The following is a 20,374-nucleotide window of genomic DNA, read 5'->3' on the forward strand; positions in this document are numbered from 1 at the left end:
ATCAACAAGTTGCCAAGGAACGTCCTTGGGGCATTGAGCATCGAACAACTGTTGACTGCATTAAGACTTAGAGAAACCCAATTCTATCCTTGCCAACCGCATGGTCAAGTCTAGATTATGCAACTGATTATATTTGTGTTCAAATAATATAAGCAATTACGGACCTAAATCATTCAAACAATTTATTACTCAAGCAATTTAAAAGCAATGGGCCCTTATTGATTCTAAAAGCAAAGTAATAATTATAGAAAAGATCAAGTTGCATAAATATTGAAAGCAAATGAGAGTTTAATAATGGAGTTTTAAATCTCCCAATTCATCACAATTCTGAATTTCCTCAACTTCAACTAGAAAAGAATGAATTTAGCCACTCATGGTAGACAAAATACACAAAAGAAAGAAGAAAGGAAGAGGAGAAGAGTCTGCTGTAATTCTGCAGAATTTCCGAGGAGGAGAGGATGCCTCTTGCTGGTTTGATTGCTGTCCATTTTATAGGTGGAGAGTCCAAGTTCAATTAGGGTTTGGAATCCCTATTTTGACTTGGTCTTTGTAGTATTTAATTCCTCTTTTGTCTTTGAATTTTGTTGTAGATGGAATTGTTTTGGTTGAAAGATCTCCTCGTGGCTTTTGGACTTGAGCTGGCAGTGTTTAAAGTGGTTTTGGGCTTCTCCACTTTCAAATTTGATTTTCTGCACATTTTTCCTGCTTCTGCTGTCTTTCTGTGTCAAAGTGATTTGGGCGGGTGATTTGGGCAGATCGCTTGCCCAAATCACTTCTGAAAATTCACTTCTAGGTTTTTCTGCCTTAGCTCGATTTCTCTACTTCCTCTGTCTGATTTGGCCAAATTGTTCTGACCCAATCACTTTTCTGTGAGATAGTTCCAGGTATCTGCTTCAACTCGATTTGGGCAGTGATTTGGCCAAATCACTTTGACCCAATCACTTTTTCAGCTTTTTCTGCATTTTTTCTCCAATTTTCCATTTTCTTCCTTTTCTGTAAAAATATAACAAAAACATAAATTAAGCTAGAAAAATGTGTAATTAAACAGTAATAAATATAATAAAAATGTGGCTAAGTTATGTTTGATCACTTCTATTGAGTAATGTCTTTTAGTCTAAAAAATGCAGAAAAAACTTATGAGGGGCTATAAGAACTACACTTCCCATCATACTTTTTAGGGATTAGCAACTTAAAATTCTTATGGTTCAGATTACAAAAGATGTCCTTTGATAGAGAGAATCATTTCCAATCCCAAAATTACCATCTTTATCCTCTTTGATTTCTTTTTGGATTACTCTCACTAACTTTCAATTAATATCATTACCTTTAAAATTAACCTCTTTGACTTTCCTCCACCTTTTTCCGGGACTTCATAAACTGGTTTATTTTTTAGCATCTTGTTAGCTCTAACTGGTTAGGAGTTTTTTTGTTTTTTGGCTAGTTGGATAGTTAGCACTTAATTCTATCCTACATTAGTGCCATAGTCATAGTGCTTGACTGTTTCTTTTTTTTTTTCTTTTGAATTCCATTACAAGTGGTGTTATCATTTTTCCCTAGAAGTTAGAATAATATTTATGCTAATAAGGGTATCCGTTATGGGCTTGAAAACAAAAGGTTTTGCTAGCAAAAATTAGTAAAACTTTCTCAATTTTGTGAGAAACAAAATTGCTTTCTATAGATGGTGCTAGTGATGCTACAAAAGCAACTCCTAGAAAGTGTACTCTAGAATTGAATTTGGGGGAAGACTTACAAAAAGAACAAGATAGTGAGTTGGTTTTCTTAAGCAAGATCTTTAATGCAGTCAATTGGTCTGTCTTGAGGAATATCTGTAATTATGCATAAGTCAATAATATCAATGGGAAACAAACTAACAAAATAATTGAAATAGTATCTAATCCAATGCTCGTGAAGCAAACCTCTATTTATAGGCATCGGTTAGAGTTAGGACTTTGTTAGGATTGCTATTAGAGATAGACTTTCTTGATGACAATTTTTTCGGGAATAAGAGTTTATGTTTCCTTAGAATTTAAAAGAGATTTTAATAAATTAGGACTCAAATAGATGTCAGCTGGAGTGATTATAGTGAAATGGTGAACCATAGGTTCAGTTTTCAACTCTATATCTCAGCTGTTCCAGCTCTAATGTCCATATCATTGCAGTCATTTGATTATCTTAGTAAGTGAAATGATCTATAATTCAGACTTCAATTATGGTCGAGTTCATTGAGATTTTATTATTTTTATCTATTTTTTTATTCTTTTATAGGTTATTAGCTCACTTTTTTTTTTAGACTGTAATTTATAAACTGACTATTATAATTCTATTCTATTTCTAAGAAATCTCTGAAAATTTATTTTAATATTTAATAAAATTTAATATTCTTAAAGTAAATATAATTTAAAAATTAATAAAAAAAATTATTATTTTTAATAGGTGTAAAAAAATAAAATGGATAAAAGTAATATGAGGAAGGGAGGAATATTTTTTTTATTACTTTTTTAAAAAAATGACTAAACTGTATTTTAGTTAAAAGAAGTGAAACATAATTGAATGAGTTTAATTTATAGAATAGGCATGTGAATGGATGCCGACAAGTATATATATTTTATTGATTAATATGAAGTAATGAGAATTTGAGAAATCGATGTTGAGAAGTAAACCCATTTGCAGCGTCTAATAATAATAATAACAAAACAACCATTGATTTTCATGTGTGGTTGCTTTCAAAGTCAATATCAACAAATTAAAATTAACACGTAACCTAGCTCCAATTGTCAATGCTGCCATTCCCTCTTTCTCTTTCAAATAACCTAATCCTTTTTTAAGTAAATTTCATTTTCCTTAAATTTATCTTTATACGTTTATGTATTCAACCAATTGAATAATAAAATATTTAACTAAAATATAAATTAAAAATATTATTCTAAAAATAATAAATTTAAATTATAATAATTTTATTCACATCAATTTTTTTTTCTTATTAGAATATATTATAAAACATGAAATTAACTCTTGTTCGGACTAAATATTTACATTAAATATTATTTCTAAAAAATAATAAATATTAATTTATTTTAATTTTTAAAAACACATTAAATATTTTTAAAATTTTAAAAAATTTATTAATTAATTATTTCAGTAATTTTAATCATTTCAATATTTTATTAATTAATTTTTATAAAAAAATTTATTACTCAATCTATTAATTTTATAAAAATATATATTAATTACTCACATACAAAATATTTTAGTTTTTTAATTTCTTTTAACATTTAACCGATTTTAACCAATTGATTAATTAATAAATTTTATAAATTTTCACAAAATACTTTAATATATTTAAAAATCGATAAATTAACTAAAGTATTTTCTTATACTAATATTAAATACTAATCGGTGGCTTTTACGTTCTATTTGCATACAAGTTTTTTTTTTTTTTTAATAAAATAAAATTAATTACCCTTTTGTTTTTACGCTTTTAAGAATCATTGACCTACTTTCCGTGATAATCTTGCCTTTTAAGCACTCTCTTTCTCTATTCTCATTCTTCTCTCCTCTCTCTTTCTCTCTCCCTCTTCTCTCTTTCTCTCGGTCTGTTTCTCCCCTGATCTAGACAACCAACTAGTATGCTTGAATGTCCAGAGACAGGTAAATGTTTACTCACCAAAGAATTTGGAAAAAAAGAAAAAAATGAAAAGGAAAAAGATCTCTTCCTTTTCAAAAGAAAGCATAAACAATCTTATGGCTTTGATCAAGAGTAGTTTCTTTTCATTCTTGCAGAATCTTGATGTTCTTGTTAACATGCATAATTATTTGTTTTTCTTGTCTTCTTTCCTTATCACTTAATGGTTTTACTGATTTTTAGGGATAGATTTGATGAAATAGGAAAGAAGATCAAAAGAGATACAGATTTATCTTCTGAAATGGGAAGGAGACATATATTAACTCCTGGGATTTTAAACACTGTTACACCTTGTGCTGCTTGCAAATTATTGAGAAGAAAGTGTGCTGAAGAGTGTCCTTTCTCTCCATATTTCTCTCCTCATGAACCCCAGAAATTTGCAGCTGTTCACAAAGTCTTTGGTGCAAGCAATGTCTCCAAGATGCTAATGGTAAATCATTAAACCTTTAAATCTTTCTTCTTCTTTTTTTTCTTTCTCTTTTCTTGTTTTTTTCTCGGTAAATTCTTTTTAAATTTCTGGGTGTCTTTTAATTTCTTTTTGGCTGTTTGTGATATGTAAATCTAGGAAGTACCTGAAAGCCAGAGAGCTGATACAGCAAATAGTCTAGTCTATGAAGCAAATTTGAGGCTAAGAGATCCAGTGTATGGCTGCATGGGTGCAATTTCAGCTCTACAACAACAAATTCAATCTTTGCAAGAAGAAATCAATTCAATAAGATCTGAGATAATCAAGCATAAATATAGAGAGGCCAATACTAGTATCATTTCTTCTACTGAACATCACCATCCTGCTGCTCTAGTTTCTTCTGGGACTTTGTCTTCAATTGTTGTACCACAAAATATTCCTCCACTGTCTCCTGCTCCGCCTCCTCCTCCACCTCCACCTCCACCTCCACCACCACCACCACCACTATCTGCTCCTTCTTCTATTGTCGTTTCTTCATCTTCTTCATCTTCTATTTCTTCTCTGTACACACCACCAACGAGTTCAACTGGTTACAGCTCCATTTCCAGTGATAATGTTCCATATTTTGACTAATTTAATAAATCATAATTAAGTTCATCATTTTCTATATGTTTGCATTAATTACTTTTAAGTATTTAATTATCTTTTTTATTATTGTAGCAAATTTGTCTCATTTGTGATTGGGATTTGTTCTTCTATATTTTTTTTTTCTTTCCTAGTGATATGAAGATTGAAAAGTAAATGAAAAGCAAATAGAATTATTATCTCTTAAAAATCAATACCCATTAAGATTTGACAATTTTCTATTTGTGTTCCTATTTTAAAAGATCTGGAAATATTCCATATCACTTCTAAACAAGAAAAACACAGCTAAATTAATTAATTATTAGGGCATGCATTATTCTTGCATGTTTAATCACTTCTGCAGTCTAAATTTTAGGTTATAAATTAAAAAAAATAATAATAAATTATACTTTAATTTCTGAAATTTAATATAACTAATAAAATAATTTTATATTTTTAAAATTAAAAATTTAAATTCCTGTAATTTCAGCCCATTTAAAAATCAGTTATTACATTCATATCGTTATATAAATATCTCTATTGCTCAATTTTAAATTCAAGAAATTAATTAGAATTACACTTCTTCCCAAACACTTCAATCTTTCGATTATCATTTTATAATAACTTTAGTTTAATAAATAAATTCAATAATTTTAGTCCTTTACTTATTATTGCATTATACACTCTAGTTCTTGATAATATTAATATCATAACATTAATTATAATAAAAATTATCAAATTCAACTAATTTTAAATACTTTTATCATTAATTATTATTTATTAAAACACCATAATTTTTAATAATTTAAATAGATAGGATAAATGATATTTTAAAAAGAAATTTATTTTTTATATATTTGACTTTTTATGACTTAACGGTTTAATAGATAGAATGATTGGTTTTTAGACGAATAAAAAAATATATATATAAAAATTTAAGTGTTTAATTTTAAAATTATAGAGATCCATCTACTAATTATACTAAAATTCGAGAGTTAAAATATAATTTATCCAAAAATATCAGATTTTCCCATAATTTTCTCTAATGAAAACGTTGAGAAATCCAAAATCATGAAAATTAAGAAAAGATATATATGCGCAGATGGGTCGCGGTGGTCGTGCATGTTCTTATATTCAAATTGTGCTCACACGTAGATTAGTTAGGACTTTGGGCAGCATATGCACGTGCAGCAGATATCCTTTTGACTTAGCCATCTTTGTCTATTTACATTTTTGTCTGTGCCATCCATAAAAACTTAACTTACTTTCAAGAACATGGCCAAGGGAGACAATATGAATGGTGGATGTAGTTCTCCATGGCTTTATCAAGTTTGGAAACATTGAATTGAGACTACTATGTCATATCCTACTGCCCCACTTCATTATTATTATTATTATTATTATTATTTTTAATAGTATTTTCAAATAAAATTAAGGCAAAAAGTTTGTTTTAACTTTTAAAATATAGTTTAATATTCATGGAAGCATTTAAAATTTTTCTAAATCTAAAAAGAAATTTCAACTACCAAAAATAGATCACATAAGATGTTTAAATTTAAAAGAGATCAACTAAGTCCTTAAGAGATATGCAAACCATTCAATTCTAAAGAATAGATTAAAAATAAATAGAGTAAGCCTTTAATCTTTATATATACACCTCATCTAATATTGTTTTCACAATATCTATGAGCATATTTGGCCTACTCACTTCTATTAACAACGTATATAAATTTATTTGTAACTGTTACAACTTCACAAATGGATATATAAAAAATACTTTCTTTACAAACAGATTCTACGTTCAATTGTGAATCTGTTTTTATCCAATTAATTTTATAAACGTTTATAAATCTGTTTATAGTAATTTAATTTTGCAAACGGATTATATGTCCGTTTGTAAATTTATGTATATCCATTTAATTTCACAAATAGTTAAACTTCTATTTGCAAATATATGTATATCCATATAATGGTACAAACGGATTACAAATCCATTTGCAAATTTATATATATGTGTCTAATTTTACAAACGGTCTACACATCTGTTTATGAATTTGTTTGTATCATTTTAATTTCACAAATTGTTATATTTTCATTCGCAAATCCATACATATCTATTTAAATTTACAAATTAATTATAAGTCCGTTTAAAACTCTTTTTATGTCTACTTAATTTTACAAACGGATCATACATCCGTTTGTAAATATATTTGTAACTATTTAATTTTACAAATGAATTAATCATCCGTTTGCAAATCTGTATGTGTCTTTTTAATTTTATAAATAGTTACACTTCCATTTATAAATCCGTTTGTATTCATTTAATTTTACAAATAGATTATAAGTTCGTTTGCAAATCTATTTATATCTATTCAATTTTAGAAATGACTTACACATCCGTTTGTAAATCTATTTGTGTTCTTTTAATTTTACAAACGATTATACTTTCATTTGCAAATACATGTACATGTATTTTACAAATGAATTATAAGTCCATTTGAAAATTCTTTCGAATCCATTTAATTTTACAAACAACTCATATATCTGTTTGTAAAAATGTTCATAACCAGTTAATTTTATAAACGGATTAAACATCCCCTTGTAAATCTGTGTGTCTTTTTAATATTACAAACAGTTACACTTCAATTTGTAAATGTGTGTGTCTATTTAATTTTGCAAATGGATTATAAATCCGTTTCTAAATATATATATATCTGTTTAATTTTTCAAAAGGTTTACACATTCGTTTGAAAATTTTATTTGTGTTTTTTTAATTTTACGAATGGGTATATTTCTGTATGTATCCATTTAATTTTATAAACAGATTATAAATCCGTTTAAATTTCCTTCTATCTCTGTTTAATTTTATAAACGGCTTATTGTTAATTTTTATTTAATTCCACTTATATTTATTTAAATATCCTATAAATTGGTGGCATCAATTTTTTTATTAAATTTATTTATTAAAAAATATAGATATGCTATATTTATCAGTGTATGCTAAAAACTTAGAAAAAAATAAAATTATATATGGAATCTTTATTTTAATCTATATTAATCAATTTTATTTAACAATTTTAATGTAAATATAAATATCATTTTTTTAATTTAATTTCAGTCTTATGATACTTCCACTTAAATTTTAATTTATTTTTAATTTTATAAAATCATATTTTAATTTAATATTTTATAGTTTTAATAAAATTTTACTTTAATATTTATTTTAATTTTAATTAAACTTATTTAAATACTTTTAATTTAAAATAACTAAATAATTTTACCACCCACGTTTCTCCTTCTTTCTGTTTAGTTAACCATTATCAGCTTACTTCAGGCAATTTTCTCCTTTCTTCAGCACCCATCTCCACAGCCGCTGAGGCACTCAATCCCTTTTCCAATCGGATGTGAATCAGCTGTATAACGCTGCAAAATCTCTTCTCCGTCTATTTCAATTCGTCGGACCACCAGCGGGCAAACCAGGTTTCTCATCTAATTTTTGCTCTCTTTTCTGCATTTGGCAATGAATAACAATAAACTTGAATTGCATGTTGTCTACATTGTTCATACCATGGTAACAATAAACTTGAATTGCAAAGCGAATGATCTCTTAGCCTATGAATAATACATTGTTATTTGAAGTGCGAAACTTTGACTTTCCTATGAAACAATTGTCGAGTTCCTCCCTGCTTTTTTCGTTCCTTCCCAATTGAATTTTGTTATATTTTCTTTCTGTTGTTCAACTATATGCACTACCAGTACTGACTTGTGAGCTAGAATGCACTTCATATTCTAGGTTTTTTGGTGGATTTTTAGAGAGCCATCGTGAGTATTTTAGCAACAACCCTCTGTATTGTGAGATTCTGACTTTGTTTGAAGAGACGGCAGGAGTATAAATTATTGAGTTATTGTGTATAACATTAATTATGAGATATATATGATGCAACTTGTTCAGCAGCACAACGGAGGCAATCCTTATGTTTGACAACTTCTATGTTATCCAGGTTGTCTGAGGCATCATGCTCTCACTCAAACATGTGTTAATATATTGATTATTTATGATGATAGTTAATGATAATTGGATGTTATGTTGTTTATACTAGGATATTTTTGTACATAGCGTTTTGTCCATATAAATTTGTTAGGATCATTTTTAGAGACGGGTGAATTTGTACTTAATCTTGCTATTATTGGTAATTATGAAACTGGTACATGAATAGTATGTTGAGGTTTTTCCTGTGTTTTAAGCTCTAATGATCTGACTCTTCATTTTGCTGTGTCGTACCTGTGTCAACACAATACTTCATAAGATATGAGATGGAATATGTGTCGGACACATGTTTGTGCATTCTGAGACTTAAATGACATATTTATGCAATAGTTAGAAGAGCAATGTAACGACCCAGAAACCGGACTGCTATCGGCGCTAGGGTTTAGATCGACTTAAGGTTACCGGAACCCGTAGCAAGCCTACTATACATCCTATGTACCTGATAAAATTCCATACATGATTATACATTTTCATAAAAATTTTAAACATTTCTTGAACCAATGCCTGACCTGCACATGCATCATAAACTGTATACATAAAACCCACACTAGAGCCCTCATCAAATGCTCTAGTATGGTAACATCACATGCCTCAAGCTTGATTTAACATAACTCATCATTAAAACTTTTACATAAAGATCATGATAAACAGGGATTACAAAACATATACTAGGTCCAAGCACATTTCTAATCCATAAAAGAAAATACATGTCCACTCTATACTATTACATAAGCTATACCAGCTACTATGCCGACTTCCCGCTCTATCTTTGACCCTGCAAACCTGGGGTTAGGGGAAAGGGATAAGTTACAAGAGCCTGGTGAGCAGAACCATAAAAATAGTTTAATAAACATATGTTCATATGGAATGCGTCACAGCACAAATAAATCACAACAAGATGGACTTGTCACAAGTAACCCTCTACATATTCCAAATAGTGCCCGGCCCTCGACGGAGCTCCTCAAGACTTCCTCTTAAACATAACATAACATATCCATAAATGCCAGGGGCGTAGAATGGGCAGCCCTAGTCTTCCATATCCGTCATAACATAACCTACTCGAGGGCTAGTGAGTCATCCAATATCCATTCACATCAATAGTAAAATATGCAATGCGTCATATTCGTGAATTCTAATGCAACATCCTAATACATAAACATGGTATTCGTGATGCATGAACATGCTTAAAAGTTTGATTGCTTAAAAACAATTGATTAGTTTAGTTCTACTCACCTCTGGCTGACGCTTGACTTAAACTGATGTAGTCACCTCACTGCAAGCCTCTACGGTCTCCCTAGTCCAATCCTACACAGGTGGATTCAAATGAGGGACCAAGCATAGCTATAACATGACTCTAAACACTCCCCAAAAATCCCCCTAAAACATCACAAATCATGCATATAAAACAAGCAAAGGAAGGCTGGGCAGAGGACTTTCGGCGGCAGGTTCGGCGGCCGAAGGTCCTTTACAGATCCGAAAGTCGGGGTCCTTCGGGGGCAGGTTCGGCGGCCGAAGGTCCTCCACAAATCTAAAAGTCAGGGACTTTCGGAGGCGGGTTCGGAGGCCGAAACTCTCTTACAGATCCCAAAGTGCATGCTTTCGGGGGCATGTTAGGCGGCCAAAAGGCTGCCTCCCATGCAGGTTCGGCGGCCGAACCCTGCTTCGGTGGCTGAACCTGGGTTCTCCAGAATGGCAGAACTCGATTCTGCCTTATGCATTTCAGCTCCAAAACTCTCAAATCCTCACACCCAACTTCTCAAAATATGCATACTCACTCCAACATGCATAAGGGGCATAAAAACTAGACTAAACCCCAACAAACAACAACAAAACACAAGAGGGAGCATACATTCATCAAAACCTTACTCAAAGCCTATAATCTTAGATCCAGCCATTCATGCATTTTTAACCCTTAACCCCTTTTTAAAACTTACTTAAAACATATGAAAAGGCAAGGATCTACACTTACCTCTTGAAGATTTAAGGTAGATGCGACCCAAGCTTGGAGTTGAAGAGAAACGGTCTCCAAACTTTAAAATCTTGGATCCAAGCTTAAAACTTCAAAAATAAGAGAAAACTCGTGAAAATCTGAAGGATTTGAAGGAAGAACATAAAATCATCAAAGGGAAGGCAAGAACTCACCTTTGCCCGAAAATGGAGAGAGAAAACTCTCCCATTTTCGGACTGGAGGCCTCTTATAGGTGGCTGGCTAGACCACCTTCGGGGGCCGAAAGGAGAGCTCCTGCGGCAACACCATGTTCGGCGGCCGAACCTGGATTTCCTCCAAAAAATATTTTCTTTTCTTTTAAAATTTCAACTCAAAACCAAACAATAAAACCATGAAAATTATTTTGTAAAAACATATTTTACCCTTCTAAGAGGTTCCGGCATCCGAGATTCCGGATCCTAACGGAGATTCCGTCGGAAGGTTGAAATTCTGACGCTGGAGTCTAGCCGAGTATTACAAGCAATCTTTTCTATCAAGACGAAGAGCAAGCATTTTAAATAAAAAAATAGTTATTTTATTCTATTTGACCATCCATTTAAACTATAACTATTACTATATAAATTTATATTTTTAATTCGAGTTTATTTTATATAACATAATGTATTCTAGACCTTTATTTAAACTTAGATCCATATTCCCGTATTTTCTATTTAGAGTTGACAAGTTAGATTTAGAGATATGCCTCATTTTTAACATCCGTATTCAGGCCCAACTAACCTAAGTTTAACGCACTATCATTGGCTAGATTGCAAGTTTTCTAAGGTTCAATTAGATGAAAATGAAATTTATATAGAAATCTTTTCAACCATTATAGAAACATCTCATCAATCGATTTTAAAATATATCGATCTATTTTATAATGCAGTAGATACTCAGTATAATATTGCATATTTCATACACAAAATAAAATAGAAGAACCTTCACTGCTATGTTTTAGAGTTTAGACAATAATATTTTTGCAGTGATTATAAAATTATTATTTTAATACTATTAAGATAATAACTTTGCAGTAATTTAAAATTGTTATAAAAAAAATTTATTATTTTACCATATAAAATAATATATTTTAAATAAAAAATTTATTTTATATTCAATGAAATTATAATTTTAGCTACGTTTTTTATTCGTTATAAAAAATAATTAAATTATTATATTATATTTAATAACAAAAATAGATGTAATAGTTCTTAAACTGTCGCTGTTAATCTATTGTGACGGTTAGAGTATGCAAGATAATAAACTAGAACCGTTGTATTTACCTTGTTTTTGTAGCAGTGTTTGTGTAGTAAAAGATTTTTAAACTAATTATAGTGAAATTTTATTCATTTATTTATAAAAAAATTGAAAGATTTATTTGTTTCACTTAAAGCATTTATATATTTAGGTTTATTTAATATATATGAAATTTAAAAGAATTATTTAAACTATTTTAACGTTTTAAGGGTTTGTGGATCCAAAAAGTTCCAATAACTTATATGACTATCCATTCATATTTTAAGGGGCCGAAAATTGAAAAGTTTCCACAAATGGATTCATTTTTTTTTATTTCTTATTTTAATGATATTTGAAGTTATATATATATATATACATACTTATTTAATGATTGATATTTGAAGTTAATTATATTGGGAATTCTTTATTTGTGCATTAGGTGCTTAATCTTTGACCAAATTAAAAATATAGATTTAGAACTCACCGTGCACGTGATATCATTAAAGCAATTAGTTGAATGATAGAGAAGACTAAAAATTCAAATTAGCATAACCCTTTTCTTCAAACAATAATTAATAATTTTTTATGAAATAAAAAATAATTAAAAGTATATCTGACACCATGCCACGTCCGGCGGGTTTGAATTCGAGTTACTTTGGAATGTTAGTTATTCGGATTCTTTTTTCCGGCAGATTTAAATAGGAACATTTCTAATTGCAGTTTGATTTTTGATTTTCTATTGAGTCGCTATGCATATATGAAGAAGTTTAGGTCAAATTCAGATCAATTAATGAGTTGCAGTTTATTTCAGATAAAATAAATTAATTTTCATGAGTAATCTAAACCAACTATTAACAACCCATTTACCCGAAACCCAAGGACTCATTGAACTAAAAAAAAAAAAAAAAAAAAGCAATTGAGTGATATAGCTCAAGCAAGTTAATAGCAGTTGGGGTTTAAATTGATTGGTTAAAATTTTTTATTCAAATTGAGTATTAATAAATTTAAATTTGATTTATTTAATAATTGAATTTAGGTGAATAGAGTTTTTATTAAGATCATTCTTAATAGTATACGAATAATTTAATTTATTTATATATATAATAAATTTTAATTTAAAATTAAATAATTTTAATTAAATAAGTATATATGTAAATAAGTTTATAAACTTGTAAAAAACGAACTCTTAAATTTTAACGACTCATAAACTCGAAAACAAGCCGAATTCATAAATTTTAATGAGCCGAATATTATAAAGTTTAAGTTTAACTCATTTACTAAACGAGCGTAAAAATAAAGCTCGAATTTGACTTATTTAGAAATTGAGTCGAGACCGTTCAAACTTCTCTCGAGTCAAATTTTGAGTAACTCATAAACAGTTTGATTTATTTATCCCTAAAAGCTAAAACAAATATAAAGTTATGTCAATTTCACATTGAAAATATGAGGGAAATGGCCCTTTGAAGTCTTGGAGGAATATTAAAAAAGTCATTTAAATTCTTATAAAAAAATAGTCTATTTAAATCTTTAATTTTTAAAAATAATCATTTAAACATTAAAATGATCAGTTATGTTCAAAATATTGATGTTATTAATTCTCTATTAAAAAAAAACATTTAAACCTTAAGAAATAATCCATTTCAAAAAAAAAACACCTTAAGAAATAATATAATAGTTGATGTTGTTTCATTTCTTCCTTTGGGTATAGATATGTAAAATAAGAAAGAGACACCAGATGGTTTGGTGGGCAAAATCTCCGATACTTGAGTTAGTAAGGGATTTGAGACGAATTTAGAGAAAAGATCAGATAATGAAATAGTCACATACTTGGAGATTGGCTCTTCAAATAACTTGTCAGTAGTCTTATTCTAATAGAATTTCGATTATGTGATTGAATTTTGGTAAGATAAGAAGTTCTACTGTTTAGAATTTTAGTCTAGAATAGGCTTATGGCTTGTTTAGTTTGAAATGGGCAATAAAGAGGTTTATTTAGCCTTTTGAGTCTTTTTTTTTCATAATGGTTCTGATGTTAATATCATTAGTCCATCCACTTATCTACGAATCTTTAGGATCAGTCACTTATTATTATTATTTCATGTTAGCCTTTTAAAGGATATTATGTTGAGAAGATGAAGGGTCGTTCTCTTGCTTCCGTTGTTCGTTTCCTATATAAAAAGGTGTGTAGGGTTCATTTGCCCCATACCAATATTTGCAAAAGGTCATCTTTCTTTCTAACCTTTTCTCTCTACAAGAGGTATTGTCATTTAGTTTCAAGTTGTTCTTTAGGTTCTTGATTAAAGGTATTTCACTCTTACTCTTTTCAATCTAAATTTTATTTTTGGTTGCTTTCAATCTTGGATTTGCATTGTTCTTTAGCAATTTTTGTGTTTTTCAATTTTAAGAGGGTTGGTGGAAGGGTTTTCGGCTTTCAAAAGGAGAGTTTTGATCACCAATGGTTTTAAGTCGTCGAGATTTTTCGGTCACCAAAGATTTTCAATCACCAAGACTTTTCGGCCACCGAGATTTTTCGATCATTGATATTTTTCTATCACCAAGGGTTTTTGGTCACCAAGACTTTTTGGCCACCAAGGTTTTCGATCATCGAGATTTTTTTGCTACCAAGGGTTTTTGATTACTAAGGTTTTTCGGTCACCAAGGTTTTTTGATCAACAAAGTTTTTCGATCAACAAAGTGGATTTTCGGTCCACGTTAGTTTTCAGCCAAAAGGGTTTTCAGCCTGAGAGTTCTTTGCATGGAAGGTTTTCGACTTGAAGGTTTTCAGCCTTGGACTTTTCAGCTTAAGGTTTTTCAATCCAGGAAGACTTTTCGACATGAAAATTGACCCCACCGCACGACCTCTCCTTTCGGCCCCCAAAGGTGGTTTATCAAACCACCTATAAGAGGCCTTCAGCCTAAAAATGAGAGAGTTTTTCTCTCCATTTTCGAGCAGAAGTGAGTCCTTGCCATCCTTTGAAGCTTTTGTTGTTTTTCCTTCAGATCTTTCAGAAATTCATGAGTTTTCTCTTGTTTTTGAAGATTTGAGCTTGAATCCAAGTTTTAAAACCTTGGAGACCTTCGGAGACCGATTTACCTCATCTCCACATTGGGGTTGCTGTCACCTTTAGATCTCCAAGTGGTAAGTCTAGATCTTGCCTTTTCTATGTTTTAATCAAGTTTTAAGAAAGGTTTAAGGGTTAATAATGCATGAAATGGTTAGATCTAAAGTTATAGGGTTTGAGTTGAGTTATTAATGAATGTTTGCTCTTGTATTGTTTTTGTTGTTGCTTGTTGGGGATTAGGCTAGTTTTTATACCCCTTATGCTTGATGAGTGAGTATGCATGTGTTTGAGTTGTTGGGTGTGAGGATTGGAGTGTTTTGGTGGCTGTGTACATAGGACAGAATCGGGTTCTACCTTGTTGGAGAAACCAGGTTTGGCCGTCGAACCTGCTTGTGGAGGAAGCCTTTTGTGTAACGACCCGGAAACTGATACCCCTCAGTAACGGTCCGAACCATCACTGGCACTAGGATCCAGATCGGCTTAAGGCCGCCGGGACCCGTAGCAAGCCGACTATACTCTCTGTATACCTGATAAATCCCATACATGATACAAAGATACTCAACAATCCTGTAAAACTTTGTAGGCTTAACTACTGCTACTCAGATATAGCAATCTGAAATGGCCCTCAGGGCCTATACCAGGGACTACTATCTGCTGTGGATCAAGGGAATGAAACCCTTTTAATCTGTAACACATTCCACTGGTATCTCATCGAAGCCATACATTAAGCCTAACTCACACATTTCTCATCAAGAAACGTAAAACAGGATTCATGTACAGGGGATTAATCATACATCACACTATAGCAATGATACTAGGAAAAGCACAAGTCTATCCAGTATACGACAGTACATATCTATACATGACATTACAACTAATCTTTTAATTACATCATGTCCACTACGCTATTACAACATACATTCAAGCACAACTTTCCTCTGTACTCTTGCTGACTTTGACTTCCCATAGCTATCTCAGAACCTGCAAAACTGGGGTTAAGGGAGTGGGATGAGCTCTATAGCCCAGTGAGGAGGAACAGTAAAACAGTTCATTAATTACATGTTATCATGAAATGCGTCACATCACAAACAAATCATCAAACGGATGAACTTGTCACCTATAGCCCCCTACTATAAACAAATACCCTACTTGCTAGGGAGGCAGAGCCATCACCTAGACTTCTATACCCAACTGTGCTAGGGAGGTAGAACCATCACCCAGTCTTCTCTGTACTGTATCATATCACAACAAATCCAATAATGCTAGGGAGGCGGAGCCATCACCCAGTCTTCTCTTATGCTGTATGTCTATCTGTAACTGAGTACCAGGAGCGACCTGGACTATCCAGGAGCGACCTGGAATGGCTATCTCATGCCATATCTCTGTAGTAGTATCTTATCTCATGTCAAGGGCTAAGGATCATCCAACGTTCATCCACACCACAACAACAACTTATGCAATGCATCAAATTCGTGGATTCTAATGCAATACAACCTATTACATAACATGGCATTTTATGATGCATGGATCATGCTAGAATCGTGTCATTTCTCAAAATAAAATATTCAGTTTAGTTCCACTCACCTCTAGCCAATGCTGGCTAACTCTGGGCCAACTCTAACTCTGGAGCCTCCTCGGTTCCTCGGTCCAATCCTACACAGATGGACATAAATGAGGTACCAAACATACTCTAACATAACTAGGAACATCTCTCCAAAAACCCTCTAAAACATCACAAAACATGCATGCAAAACAAGCAAAGGAAGGCTGGACAGGGCACCTTCGGCAGCACCTTCGGCGGCCGAATGTCTCCTCCAGAGACGAAAGTCAGGCATGTTCGGCGGCCTAACTTGGACTTTCGGGGGCCGAACCTGAGTTTAGCCAGAACTCAGTTTCGTGCACAAGGACGCCTGCCAGTCCCTCCATCACCTGTTCAGACCTCAACACATGCATTTAACCCTTCTAAAACATGCATAAACACTTCAACAAGCCTAAGGGAGCTTCAAATAACTTTAAACTCCAACAAACAAGCTCACAAGACACACATCAAACATAAAGGATTCATAAACCCTATGATGCACATCTCATGCAAACTCATGCCTAGCTCCCTTTTCCTTTTACAAAACTCATAAAAACATCATAAGAACCATGGATCAACACTTACCTCTTGAAGAACAAAGGCTGAGATGATCCAAACTCAAAGATATGGAGAAACCAAGCTTCAAAAGCTTCAAACTCCAAAACCTTGTTTCAAGCTCACAACTCTTCAAAACAAGGGTAAAACTCATAAAAACCATGAAAGATTTGAAGAAAAACCATGAAAATACTTTAAGGAGATCAAGACCTCACCTAGGTCAGAAGGAGAGAAGAAACCTCCTCCTTTTTCTGCCACTCGGTGCACTTATAGATGAGCAACCGCCTCAGGTTCGGCTGCCGAATCGCATGCAAAACTATGCAACTTTCGGGGGCCGAACATAACCTTCGGGGGCCGAACATTGGGCACTTTAGGCGGCCGAACTTAACCTTAGGGGGCCGAACATGGCAAAATGCCTCCTTGGCCATATCTCTTCAAAACTCAATCCTTTTCTACGCTAAACCTTTAAAACACTTGCACATATTTTAGAAAACTTTCTCTTACCCTTCCAGAGACCTCTGACATCCTCGAACTCCCCCGGATGGTAGGAATTCCGATGTCTGAATCTAGCCGGGTATTACATTTTGGCTGCCTAACCTGCCCCCGAAAGCATGGACTTTCGGATCTGTGTGGAGTTTAGGCCGTCGAACCTGCCGCCGAAAGTCCCTGCCCAGCCTTCCTCTGCTTGTTTTATGTGCATGTTTTGTTATATTTTAGGGGATTTTTGGGGAGTTGTTTAGAGTCATGTAATAGTTATGTTTGGTCTCTCATTTGAGTCCATTTGTGTAGGATCGGACCTGGGAGACCGTAGAGGCCTGTAATGAGTTAGTTGCGTCTTTTTTAGGCAAGCGTCAGCCAGAGGTGAGTAGAACTAAACTAATATATTATTTTAAAGTAATCAAACTTTTTAAGCATGTTCACGCATCACAAATGCCATGTTTGTGTATTAGGCTGTTTGCATTTGAACTCACGAATATGATGCATTGCATAATTTACTGTTGATGTGGATGGATATTGGATGACCTACTAGCTCTCGAGATGTTATGACATGATATGATACAGAAAGACCAGGGCTGCCCATTCTACGTCCCTGGCACTATGTAAGGGAAAGACCAGGGCTGCCCATTCTACGCCCCTGGCATTATGGATATGTTATGTTATATTTAAGCGAAAGTTCTAAGGAGCTTCGTCGAGGGCCAGGCACATTGGAATATGTAGAGGGTTACTGGTGACAAGTCCATCTTAATGTGTATTATTTGTGTTGTGACGCATTTCATGCGAGCATATATTTATTAAACTATTTTTATATTCTGCTCACTAGGCTCTTGTAGCTTATCCCTTTCCCCTAACCCCAGGTTTTCAGGATCAAAGATAGCATCGAAAAGTCAGCATAGTAGCTGGTATAGTTTTTGTAATAGTATAGTGTGGACATGTAAATTTTAATGGATTAGAATTGTACTTGGCCCTAGTTTTCTTTACCTTTGTAATCCCTGTTAACATGATCATTATGTAAAAGTTTTTAATTATGAGTTATGTTTGAACCAAGCTTGAGGCATGTGATGTTAACCATACTAGAGCATTTGATGAGAGCTCTAGTATGGATTTTATATTTTCAGTATGATATATATACAGGTTTAGCTTGGTTTCATGGAATGTTTAAGTTTTTGTGATAATGTATGATCATGTATGGAATTTTAATAGGTACACAAGATGCTTGCTACGGGTTCCAGCGACCTTAAGTCGATCTGAATTCTAGCGCCGATAGCAGTCTGATCTTCGAGTCGTTACGGAGTGGTATCAGAGCCTTAGGTTCATATGGTCGGACCTAAAGAGTGTTGGGCTCTTAGATGTTATAAAAGGGCAAGCACATTAGGAAAAATAATGTCCACTAGGATAGGATGTAGAGTCCTGTCTTGACGAATGTAGGATAATGTGTGATGCCAAGACTATATGCATGTTCATTCTTGATATGTTATGTATATGATGTGGGTTCATGTGTGTTCACATGAACCTTATGATGCTAATGTTTATGCGATATATGTTGTTTTTCAAAAGACAGGATGCGAGGCTCACGTCGATCTGCACGATTGACCGGAGTTCCACCTGAAAATGAGGGCATGGATACCCTTCCTCCTACTGCTCCGTCAAGAGCACGGTCAAGTAGGACTAATAGAGGTAAAACGTCAAGGGACCCTAGAAGGTCTTTCGATGTAAATAGAAGGAGGACAGATCCGGGAAGGATGTCAACAGATGTTAGGGAAACGGTGGAGGATGATCAATGAAGAGACGGAAGTCTGGGTGTGAGTTTTTCAGGAGAGGGTATGGGAGAATCTGAAGAAGGCGCTCAAGCCTCGGGTTTTGCTTACCCACCTCAGTATCAACCCTAACCACAGGGACCCGGGTATCCCATGGGAGGCCCATTGGATTTCTCTAACTACCACCTGTACCCCTCACACATGCCCTATCCTCCCAATTACAAACCATATCCACCTTACCCCATGTTTTCACCTCCACCCTTTTATTGCCAGAATCCAGCAAACCTAAATCCAGGGAATGCTGCACCACCTCCTCCCCCAGCAGAACCAGAAATTTCTGAAACCTAACCCATCAGTAGGAAGCAAGGTGAAAATGACGGACTATCTGAAGTTGGATTGTAATACCCGGCTAGACTCCGGTATCGGAATTCCTACCGTCCGGTGGAATCTCGGGTGTCAGAGACCTCTAGAAGGGTAAAATCATGTTTTTATGAAATGTTTTAATGTATTTTATGTTTTTAAGCTAGAAGGAAAATGAGTTTTTGAATGAAAATAACCTTGGAGGAAGACCCAGGTTCGGCCGTCGAACATGCATGCACTTCAGGAGTGCTTTAGGCCCCCGAAAGCATAAGTGAGGGAAGTCCAGGTTTGGCCGCCGAACATGGCATGCATGCGGAGGCACGTTCGGCCCCCGAATGTGGCCTGGCTAGCCACCTATAAAAGGGTCCCTTAGCCGAAACGAATGAGCTTTTCTCCCCATTTTCGGCCAAGGTGAGCTCTCCGCCGTCCCTCACCGATCTTGAGTTTCTTCCTTCAAAGCTTTCACGATTTTCACAAGTTTTCACTTTGTTTTGAAGATTTTTGAGCATAAAGCAAGTTTTGGAGCTTTGAGGTTCAAGAAACTCAATCTCTCCCATCTCCGAGCTAGGGTCGTTCTCCTCTCGAT

At 33.2% G+C, this 20,374-nt stretch overlaps 1 protein-coding gene across 2 annotated transcripts; it reads left to right on the top strand.

The window, feature by feature from the left end:
- Positions 1 to 3,528: 3,528 nt before the first annotated feature.
- LOC110607296 (LOB domain-containing protein 13) lies at positions 3,529 to 4,755 on the top strand. Of its 2 annotated transcripts, none has more exons than XM_021746382.2 (3): positions 3,529 to 3,648; positions 3,866 to 4,112; positions 4,248 to 4,755. In XM_021746382.2, the coding sequence occupies exons 1-3, from the start codon at positions 3,635 to 3,637 to the stop codon at positions 4,719 to 4,721; spliced, it is 735 nt and encodes a 244-aa protein (XP_021602074.1). In that variant the 5' UTR covers positions 3,529 to 3,634; the 3' UTR covers positions 4,722 to 4,755. The 2 variants fall into 2 exon arrangements, with proteins under 2 accessions (XP_021602074.1, XP_021602075.1); XM_021746383.2 differs by having other exon boundaries at positions 3,872 to 4,112.
- The last annotated feature ends 15,619 nt before the right edge of the window (positions 4,756 to 20,374 follow it).

The sequence above is a fragment of the Manihot esculenta genome, chromosome 18 (assembly GCF_001659605.2).
Source record: "Manihot esculenta cultivar AM560-2 chromosome 18, M.esculenta_v8, whole genome shotgun sequence".
NCBI classification, from domain to species: Eukaryota; Viridiplantae; Streptophyta; class Magnoliopsida; order Malpighiales; family Euphorbiaceae; genus Manihot; species Manihot esculenta.